Here is an 11,148-nt window from a genome sequence, read left to right as displayed (position 1 = left end):
TAGCTAGTATAATGAGATAAAAAGTTAATAAGTATATAACATTGCATGTAATTTTAAATTGGGTAAAGATTAAAAATATAAAGTAGTTAGAGAATAAAATAATAAGTTCATATAATTTATACTTGCAAGACTTAAATTATTTTTTATATAATATTTTAATTAATTATACAACGTGCTATTAATTATATGCAAAAATTAAACAAGTGTTTTTTTTAAATTGATTTATAAGCCAAAAGTAAAATAGAAAGTTATGGATTTAGACAAACATCGAACTTACCTTATATTATAGTAAACAAGTTTATAAAAAACCAAAAATAAAAATTTTTATAACTAAATTTACTTGACATATTTACGTTAGATCCATCATTTTAAATTTTAAACATTAGAATGCAAAAATCTATTACGTAAGCTCTAGGGTTAAAAGGGTCTTGAAGATATCTTGAGTAAGATATGTCTTTTAGATTTTTATAAAATATTGATGTTTACTGGGCAGGATATTGAGAAACAGAAATAAACTGAAAAAGTAAATGATGTTGTTTATTCCGTAATTCTCTTCTCCTTCAATATTTTGATCAAGATATAATCGTTTTTTCTTTTTGATTGATTTTTAAAGTCTGTTAAATTAAATTATAACTATAATAAAATATCTAAAACAAAGTTAAATTTAATAAAATTTAAAAATGTATAAAATTTGCTATAAATAATTATATATACGCATAATGTATTTTTATTTTAACAAAAATCTAAATTTTTAATATAATTGAAAAATATATTTTAAGCGTAAAATAGTATACTAATTATTTGAGTTTATTAATTTAAATTATTACAAAAATCTGTTGCAGATATAAGAATTGAATTCGAGATGTCGCGCGCGATAAGTCTTCTGTGTTCGTGGCGCGTAGTGTTGACAGTTGACACTTGTGTCTATCTTCGATGAGACAAGAGAAAAGACAAGAATTTTCAAATTAATGATCCTCGCAATTTAACGTTTTATTTATTATTCCGAACGATATGTCAGAATTGATTGTCTATATTCGCCGTTTTTCAAAGCGCTAATGAAACGTTTTATATGCATGCTTATATTTTCTAACCTATAACAGTGTATACACATCTATTTATTTGTTTAATTACTTAATATCTGAAGAAAATGTCATCTTCCCACACGACAGAGATGACCGAGCAATTGGTTAAAGACTATGCAAATTACGCAAAAATGGACTGGAACAATCAGGCGAGTATGCCATTTGTCACAATATTGGCATCCAGCTGTTTAAAGAGTTATTAAATAACTTGTACCTGTGTTTCAGATGAGAAATGTTCGTGATATTATAGAAGATACATTAATACGACTGGAAGAATTCCAATCGATTGTTGCAATGGTTAGTCAGGCATTCAGATAGAATATAAACAACTCAGTAGCTTCGTGAAACTTTAAACATTTCTGTCTCGCAAGGTGGAGAATAGCAGTACAGAGTGCATGCAGCAACATCTTCCAAAATTGCAGAATATGAAAGATGGTATGGCAACTCTTCGCAAAAGAATAGATGCACTCGAACATGTTGTTGCAATGGCCAACATGAATTTAAGTGCATTGGAAGCTGCAGTTGACAAGGCAGAAGCTGATCTAGGTGTATCTGATAGATTATTTGGGATGCTAAATCCTTTATCATTTTTTGTAAGTACAACTTATTTAAAAGATATGTTATTAGCATAGACTTCAAGTTCAATAATTAATTTATGCTTTGTTGTATATAAAACAATTTTTTAAAAACTTTAATTTTTTTTTATTTAGAAGAAAACTCAGGAATCTGTTGCATCAACTCCAGTGCCAATATATAAATCGCCCATAATTTACAAATCTGATGACTATTTTCAAAGGGAATAAAAAATACACATAAAAAGAGTTATTGTTATTTAAAGATTAAATTGTTATATGAAGTACTTGTTATTAGATTAATAAAAGTATTTATAAACTTGTGTGTGTGTGTGTGTGTGTGTGTATAAAGTAATCTGTAATATCAATGAGGAAAGAAATAAAATTGACATTGAAAGAACATTAAATAAATCTATAATAGATTTTTATTTCAATATGTTATAATTTTGTCACTTATGACACTGAACAGCAACTATTTAATTAACAAGATTTTGTGTGTGTGTGTGTGTGTGTGTGTGTATGTGTGTGTGTGTGTAACTTGCTAAAACTCATTTTTTTATATATATATAACTTGAAATATTTTTTATTTGTAATGTTATACTGTTTCTTCTTTAATTAATTACCATTTTTCAAACAATCCAAATTGTTTCAAGTTACAAGTAATTTTGTTTATTGCAAGATATTCTAACATGCTGCAGAAGTACAAGTTTTTAATTGAGCTTTCTTCTCTCCCAAGGAACAACGTCCGCCTATGCAATGCCTCCATCTCATGATTTTTCCTACTCCACAAGTGACACTGCATGTGGACCAATTACCCCATTGGTCCCATATTTTTGGCTCTCTGTTGTTTTTCTCTGAAATAATGTTACATTAGTTCTATTTTTATAATCAATAGAAATCAAATACTGATTATTAGAAAATCAAAAGTGACAAAATGCTTTCTTTTAAAAACAAGAGAATTATTATTAAGAATACAAAACTGGTTAAAATGTGTTTCTCTTTTGATACATTTTTCAACAAAAATATCTTCTAATGTATTACTACTTATGTGTATTAATTTTTTTATATAATTATGTAACTAGTATAATTATATTTTCGAGTGAATACAAATATATCAGTTACATAATCATATAACAGAAAAAATTTGACAAATGTAATTAAAGAGGCATTAATATTTTTAATTTTTTCAAGAAATATATTGAAAAAGAAATACATATTTTAATCAATTCTGTATTTTTAATAATTTTTACTTGTATTTTTAAAAGGAAAGAAGTCAGTTAATTAAAAGTATTCCAAATTATCATTCAATGGAATTTTATTCTGCAGTCAAAGTGCATCGTTTGTTTTGTCCCTTTCACTTGATATATATGTATATATATGTATATACTTTATACAATATACATTTGCACAATCCAAGTTAAATTAGATTTTAACAAGATGTGTAGATAAAAGCTTAATTTTTCCTAATTCATATTCTGATATAATTATTATGAAAAAATTAATTATATAAGATGTTGATAAAGAATTCTTAGTGTTATTTCATCAAACAAATTAAAATCAATATGACAATTTTTGAATAATGAAAACAGTCAAACAACTATAGGAAATTTCCATTTGTTACCAACATTGAAGGTACCTGAATTAAGTAAAAGTTTTCTCTTAATTTGTCAATAACTTTATTTATAAAAATATAATAGAGATTATTGACATTTTTATAGAAATATTGAAATAATCTAAGTGAAAATAAAATCTTTTATTTTAATTTTAATAAAACTCACAAAAAAATAAAATATATTTTTTATATAAAATATTTATAAATAAAAACTTTAAAATAACAAAGAATTTGAATATTATCTTCTAGTTTTAAAATGATTATTAATTACAAGAGCGAAATTTTTTATTAAGGTCCCTAATTATGAACATTACAATTATTTTTAATTTTTTAATTTTTAGAAATTTCTAATTATTATTTTGATATAATTTTAGCTTCCAATCATTATTCTTTGCCTGCACATAAAACGAGCAAATAATAATAGCTACAATAATGATCATGTAAGTAGGTCTTATTTATTGAGTTTATTGTTTCTAAAAAATTGTATTCTAAATATTTATTTAAAAAAAGTCATTGTATATATATATATGTTATGTTCTATATTTAGGAAATTGAATAATATTGTAATATATATTTTATAATGATATTTTATAATGAAACCTTAAGGGCCGGTTGTTCCAACTTCTTGGTAAATTTACCTACCAGGTAAGCATAAGTCTATTTTCATTTCTTTTCTTAAATAAATAAAAACGAACATATATTTATCTGATAGGTAAGTTTACCAAGAAGTTGGAACAACCGATCCTAAATAATATGTATGCTTAATAAATTTTGCAATAAATTTTTATGGAAACGACTTATATACATCCGTCACAAATTTTTCTTGTACTAAATGGATAAGTTGCCGGTTTTAATTTGACCAACTTCTCTCACCTATTTTTTATAACACATCTTCTACGTATATATTCTAAACAGTATATAACAGTATATATTTTAAAGCGCACTTTTAAGTGATAAATTAAAAAGTGGTTCTTATATACTGGGTATTTTTCGATTCAGACACCTTAGTTTGAGCGTCCTATAATTATTGTAATTTTAACAAAAAATTATCCAATTTGTATTTAACAGAGATACTTTTTATTAGATACTTTAGCAAAATCGTTCTTTTCATGTACGTGAATTATTATTATAAGTTTTAGTTGTTTTTTAGTTTGGTTGATTTTAGGAATAAAAATTAACGGAACACAGACATTTTTTTTAGATGAAGTAATATGTTACGCGATGTTGCACATCAGAGCACTCTCACTTCATATTGCAAGAATTTCAAACTGTAGATGTTGCAAGAAAGAAAAGAAATTTCAACCATGCAGTTTGTGGAAATTTCCATCGCACTGCCCAAATGTTGTTCACGTACTTTCGATGATTACGGGGAGGTAAATCCTGGACCGGTCTCGGAGAAAGCTACGATCACTGACCGGTGTGCGATTGCACAACTCCCGTCTATACTCTTATTTATTTATTTATTATCCCTTGTATAATTGCGGGTCATTTAATTGTACTTACCCGGAAAAAATATTTTATATAAAAACATATATAAATATAATAAAATATGTCTATATATGTTTATATTATAAGTTTCCTTTTTTTTTTGTAAAATTTCTGTTTGATATAAAAAAATAATAGTCATACTGAAAAGATAGAAACTAATTAAAAAAATAATTTTCACATTGCTTCTTTTAGAAAAGCTAAGTATGAAAAATTGTTCATTGTATAATCATATATATTCCGAAATATATATGATTATATATGGACAATTTTTCATATTTAGCTTTTTTCAAAAAAAGCAATGCAAAAATTATTTTTTAAATTAGTTTCTATTTTTTCAGTATGACTATTATTTTTTTATATCAAAAAGAAATTTTATAAAAGAAAGGAAACTACTATAAATATATATGGACATATTTTATATATATTTATATTGTGGCATAATTATATAATGGCAATATACGTATTCCAACACAATGCATTCTCACTAAAATTTCTAATCTTTAATTATATTAAACATATTTTAATAATAAATTATTTGATTTAAATGAATTGTAAATGATTAAAACCATATAATTATTACCTCGTTTTATTTGCTGCCGGATGTTGTCATCCTCTTCGTCATCCTCGATGTCAACGTTGACATCGCGAAATATATTATAATTTTTGCGTCGAAAGCTATCTGATTTTGTCTTTAATGTATCAATATTATTTTCAACAATAATTGGTGTAATATTTGACGGTATTTTATAAATTTTTGGACTAACTTCTTTAAAGGCTAAAAAAATTGAAAAGTTATTTTGAAAAATTATTTTAAAAAATGATACACTATATTTAAATTTTATACGTATTAAAAATTACTTATAAAAAGCAGAAATATAACAAAGTAAGCAAAGATTAATCGATTTCTATACATTAATATGTTTCTGTATATATTATCGTTTATCGGAATTGTCGCCATGAAGTCTGCTTATAATTGAATTAAGTTATTAAATCCACGTTGAATATGAAGTAATTCACATTGAATAAGAAGTTTCGAATAAGTAACAATTATTATTTCGTTATACACTGTTGTCATAAAATAGTTATGAAAATAAATATCTCTATAAGTTTATCATCATTAATAATAATTTAAAACTCCATTCAATTTATACCACATTTAATTTCTCCAATCATAGAATGTATAATACATTAAATGTACGAATATATAGTACATATTATTTCAAATCTATTAATTGAATTCAAACTTTTGCCAACATAATGTAATCTTAAGAAACAATAAGGTAAAAGTAGCATAAAAAACTTGTTTATTTTATTGTTAGATTAAGATTTTTAATTTTTATTCCGGAAAAGAATAATTGAAACTCTTTCCATAATTATTTGAAAGTGAGAAAAGCGCAGTGTCGTTTTTGTTTGTACATTCTCGTGATCATATAGTATTTTCCGCATAGTAATGTTGAAAAGTCTTTCCGACTGCTTTCATAAATTGCAAACAGATCACGGTTTTATCCCAAGCCAACCGAGGAAACCTTTGGTACTGCAATCTTTAAGACGGCAGCTTCTCATTTGTGCCTTCTTCAGACCATCGGTGCAATCTTTAGACAAACAATGACGCCAACGTACTTGTCGTCCTTGCCCGCACGTCACACTGCAGGCGCTCCAAATACTCCAAGAGTCCCATACCGTCAAATCTGTAGTGAAAAGTAAAGAAAAAAAACTGAATTCCATGCTTCTCCAACTCGAGGTTTAACTTATGCAAACGATGTGAAGAACGAATTAGAAGTGTTTGAATTATTTTGCACGATTATGAAATGTACAAACTTCCGTGAAACCGACTATTGTAAAATCAAATTATCTTTAATTTTGAAGATTGACTGTCCGATTGTCGGTTTCATAAATATACATTCTTTTTTATTCAATAATTTTTTATAGTATTTTAGTTTCCTCGTATTACCTATATCTTCACCATTCAAACCAATGTCGTTTGGATTAATATTGTGCTTGTCCTTCGTTAAATCTGTTTTCGACAAGGTAACTTCGCGACGTATCCTAGTAAACTTGTCACATCTTGTCGGGCGAGTTCCAAAAATATTCTGCTTGTGGCTAAGCAACTTTCGGCGATATGTAGCATCGGCATCTGTTTGAAAATTCTGTGTACTTTTCCAGTTATACCGTTGCAAAATTAATGTCTTGTTTTCTACCTAATACGTAAAATAAGCATAAAACATTTATTTTCTTTCTAAACGCAACACGAAAATTTCAAAGTTAGTACATATGCGTAGGTTTTTTCCATTTCGCAAACCTTGGGTTTACTTGTTATGAATCGAGGAATGGATTGGCGACACGATTGCGAATAAATGTATGAATAATAGTGTGTTTTATCTCTGGAACATATTGTACTATTAAATAAGCCGAATTGACAAGTATGGTTGCTGGAAATGCACAGAGATGAGAACATTTAATCTTTCTTTTATAAAACAAAAGGAATTTATTATTTCTTACGGTATGTATAAAATAATATGGTATTTGGATCGTCGCAATTATTCGTGAAGAAATAAAGATTAATAAGATTTGTATTATGATAAAATAACTTGTACGTGAAAAATATAAATATTTTTTCAATAATAACACGACAATTTTACCTTCTGGATTCATTATTCTCGGTAATTGATAAAATTACATTATGCTCGTAATTCGACACATTAATCGCAAATACTCTAGCACTGCAGAGTTTTGGAAATATTTCATAAATCACATATCCAAAGTAAATATTGTACGTTAAAATTAATTTAAGTAATACTTGCATATCATATTTTCAGTCTTCATATCACTTGAACTCCTCGTTATGGATATATAAATCGATAAGAAATTGTATCTAAATTCACAATACAAAACCGTAATATTAAGCCATATAAATATAATGTTTGATACAAATGTGAAAGAATGTTTTAATATTTTTTCTTATCTTTCTTATCAAAGAATATATGTTCGCAGTTTTAGAGTAAAATAACTAAATAAATAACCATCAAAAGGATCAAACTAAATATTCCTGTACAAGCAAAATAAAAATATAAATTATAACACATCATAAATGTAATAAAACAAATATTGTGTTTATACATTCCGTTATAAATAATGTAGTTTGCAGTATTTATATTAGAAAATTTTGATGATTAAATTTTTTGAAGATGTACATAAAACTATATATTAACAATTTTGTGGTAAATAAGTTCAATGAGCAAAATATAATATGATACATTAGAATCTATTTAAAAATATATTATCAAATTTGTAATGATTTATGAGTGTGCATTTTATGGGATTATACATAAAAATATAATTAAATATTTCATTAGACTTCTCTACTATATCTAAGATATGTTATCATATTAAATTCCTAAAATATAAATCTATATATATTTCATATTATTGCAGACATATATTTAATCTGTAATAAAATATTTTGCTATTCGTCTGCTCTGTGTTTTAATAATTCACACAACTAAAACTGTAATCATTAAAACTTATAATCGTTATATATAGCAATAAAATTTGTTTCCTGTATAAAATGTATGTAACTATAAGTTTAATTTATGCAAAGATGAAAAAACGGTCGTCAATAAAATATGCAATTACAGTATAGTATCTAGTCAAAATAGAATACTTTAAAAAGTAGTTTCAGTAATTTAACACGTTCACAACCGATCACACGCCAGTGCATAATGCGATATCAGGCGCCTCTGCCCGTGATGGATTATATGTTCATAAAATATGTTCTTATTAATTCAGCAGAAGTTTTTGAATGAGTGTGGCTGTATCAACATTAAGTAATGATAATATACACCATTATTATCATTTCCACATGCGCGGTTTATAATTTGAACTCCTGGCGAAGTCTTGCAATCCCAGTGCAAACGTGTTAATACATAAAAAAATGGACTTCGACTGGAAAATTTTTGCGTTCAGATTATGCTCATAAATTCTGAATGTTGACAAGCTTTTGTACAAGAAAAATAGTACTAATATGTTGTAAACATAGGATTCTAACTATTACAATCTGAAAAAAGCTTTATGCACTCGACCATTCGGTATTTGACCTTGCAATCGTAATCTACGAACAGCCTCCCTCAAGTGCTTTGGTTGTAATGGACCAGTTTCATTTTGGGCTTCCATAACATCTAAAGCTGTACCACAAATGCAATAATTTACAAAAAATTAGAAAATTTCAACAATATTTACAAAAGTGTTCCTACCTTCTTCAACAATTTCACCAACAAACACCTTAGCAATTCCTGACATAGCTATGACAACATTTTGAGACACTGAACAACCCGTTATGGTTTGCATAATCTAAGAAATACATTTAACATAATACTTTAAAAGTAATATTTCTTTTTTCTTTTTAACGACTAAAGATCAAACACAATACCCTTTTTATAGCTGCTTTTGGAAATGCAGATCGTCTGTACATTTCGTATCTGTCCAGTTGATCCTCAGTAAAGTTAGATACTAGCACTCTGTAAAAAAAAAGGATTTTCAAATACCTTCTCAAGGCAATGCGCATATAACATTTAGACATTAGATAGTACTGCATCTTTTCTCTTTCTTCCTCTTCTATCTCTTTTCTACTTTTCTCTTTACTTTCCCGCCTTTCCTTTGTGCTGATTGGATTGACACGAGGTATTATGATTTCATTACTAAATATATCTTCTACATTCTGTTCTTCTTTTTTTACATCAATTTCTTGTTTCATAATTTCTGTTTGTTTCTCTACAATTCGTCTCACTGGGCAGACAGAATTAGATCCTATATTTTCAGTTTCTTCGGCATCTGACTGGGATTGAGAGCTTGTTGCATCCGACTCTGCCTATGTAATGCATATAGTATAATTAAGGCATTACTAAAATATAAGAGTTATAGAGGTTAATTTTTCAACAGTATTCATACCTTAACTTGCAAACAGTCAATGTCCATAGGTTCAGTATCCTTAAATTCTATATTTTGTGTAGGACTATTTTTATTATTCTTATGCTCCTCAACATCTTTATGTTTGCCTTCTTTTTCATCCCCAGAATCTTCCTTCCCAAAGATATTATCCATTTTTTGTTGAAAAAGATATACTATGAAAACATATACCAATTATATAGCTTATATATTAAACCCAAATATATTTCTACATTATAATAATATTTTAGAAATTTATCGACTATATATTTTAATTTTTTCAAACATCACGTAAAATAATTGTATAAAATGCAACGAAACAAAACAATCTTGTACGATTCTCTTTATTAATATTACACAATAATATCAGAGCTTTTGTGTATAAAGTAACATCTACTATAACTTCTACTAGAACTTTTATAACACGTTTTATGAATTATAAAATAAATAAGAAGGGAAATTAAATTAATCACTCTACACTTTTTAGATTCATATGAAAAAATATATTTACATAAAATATATATTTAATGCAGAATGACAATTTATATTATTTACCGGAATGACAAAGTAATTTGCTATTAATCACAATGATATTTCAACAAAAAATTATTGTTCGAAACAGTAAACATAGCGCACAACAAACGACCCAACGAAAGATCTAGGTTAGTTTGCTGCTTCGACTACAGACTACAGGTCTGTTCTTTTTAGCTGCGCTACTATATTAGTGCAATAAGTTAGAAAAAATATACTTATCATTAACTTATTGCACTAGTTTAGTAGTGAAAAGAAGAATCGCAATATTATTTCTCGAATCACAGGAAATTACAGCAAACGCTACACGTTACTCGGCTATGCAGTTGTTTTTAAATGGCTCAAATTGCTTCGTATCTTTCGCGATTGTTAGTTGTCCAAGAAAATTTCACAGGCGACAAATTATTATGAATGTTTCTCTCATGAAACATTCGTCGTTTAACGCGTTAAACATCGTGCAGCATTGCTATCATTTCTACAATTATTTAGTTTCTATGTTCGGAATCGGCTTGAATTGTATTTTATAAATTTTTCTCAAAGTATCGAAAGTGTAACGGACGCATATGATCGTCGCCAAGTATTATCTTTTTTCCGGATATTATATCTCTACGTTGAATATAATGTCTTTAATTAAATTTTCTATGATTCGTGTACGCGTATGCGCGCAATTACAATTGTTGAATTATTTTGTTTGCCGTCATTGCGGCTAGCTATAGGACACGAGTTAGGAGTAGTGAATATTATCTACACATGATTGTGTCATTCGATATACGAGGTAACGGTGTCATTTATGGAAATAAATCGTATTATCGTATTCGTAATTTAAAGCATGGAATCGTGCGCTTGATCTCGTCGAGTACTCTCGAGCACGATCGCGAGTATTCGTTTGAGCTAGTGAAACGCCGACTGATGGTCGTCGTGC

General features: G+C 27.3%; 3 protein-coding genes across 6 annotated transcripts; 1 reads left to right on the top strand and 2 right to left on the bottom strand.

Annotated features, from left to right (window-relative positions):
* Positions 1-878: 878 nt before the first annotated feature.
* LOC105830019 (biogenesis of lysosome-related organelles complex 1 subunit 4) lies at positions 879-2,056 on the top strand. Its single transcript, XM_012669135.3, has 4 exons — positions 879-1,231; positions 1,308-1,379; positions 1,454-1,675; positions 1,793-2,056. Exons 1-4 carry the CDS (start codon positions 1,148-1,150, stop codon positions 1,883-1,885), a joined length of 471 nt encoding a protein of 156 aa, XP_012524589.1. The 5' UTR covers positions 879-1,147; the 3' UTR covers positions 1,886-2,056.
* LOC105830017 lies at positions 1,793-5,712 on the bottom strand. The gene is made up of 3 exons (XM_028194754.2): positions 5,613-5,712; positions 5,335-5,529; positions 1,793-2,508 (listed from the first exon to the last, which is right to left on the bottom strand). The coding sequence occupies exons 1-3, from the start codon at positions 5,710-5,712 to the stop codon at positions 2,339-2,341; spliced, it is 465 nt and encodes a 154-aa protein (XP_028050555.2). The 3' UTR covers positions 1,793-2,338.
* A 181-nt stretch (positions 5,713-5,893) lies between these two features.
* Positions 5,894-10,412, bottom strand: LOC105830020 (transcription initiation factor TFIID subunit 11). 4 transcript variants are annotated; one of them, XM_028194752.2, is made up of 8 exons: positions 10,207-10,412; positions 9,699-9,871; positions 9,341-9,618; positions 9,181-9,268; positions 9,005-9,101; positions 8,849-8,935; positions 6,706-6,888; positions 5,894-6,442 (listed from the first exon to the last, which is right to left on the bottom strand). In XM_028194752.2, exons 2-8 carry the CDS (start codon positions 9,849-9,851, stop codon positions 6,249-6,251), a joined length of 1,080 nt encoding a protein of 359 aa, XP_028050553.1. In that variant the 5' UTR covers positions 9,852-9,871; positions 10,207-10,412; the 3' UTR covers positions 5,894-6,248. The 4 variants fall into 4 exon arrangements, with proteins under 4 accessions (XP_028050553.1, XP_012524591.2, XP_028050554.1 ...); XM_012669137.3 differs by having other exon boundaries at positions 10,251-10,404; XM_028194753.2 differs by lacking the exon at positions 8,849-8,935 and having other exon boundaries at positions 10,251-10,403.
* Positions 10,413-11,148: the final 736 nt, after the last annotated feature.

The sequence above is a fragment of the Monomorium pharaonis genome, chromosome 11, assembly GCF_013373865.1.
Source record: "Monomorium pharaonis isolate MP-MQ-018 chromosome 11, ASM1337386v2, whole genome shotgun sequence".
Taxonomy (NCBI): domain Eukaryota; kingdom Metazoa; phylum Arthropoda; class Insecta; order Hymenoptera; family Formicidae; genus Monomorium; species Monomorium pharaonis.
Note: the sequence above shows the minus strand (reverse complement) of the source record. Positions and strands in the feature narration are given on the sequence as shown.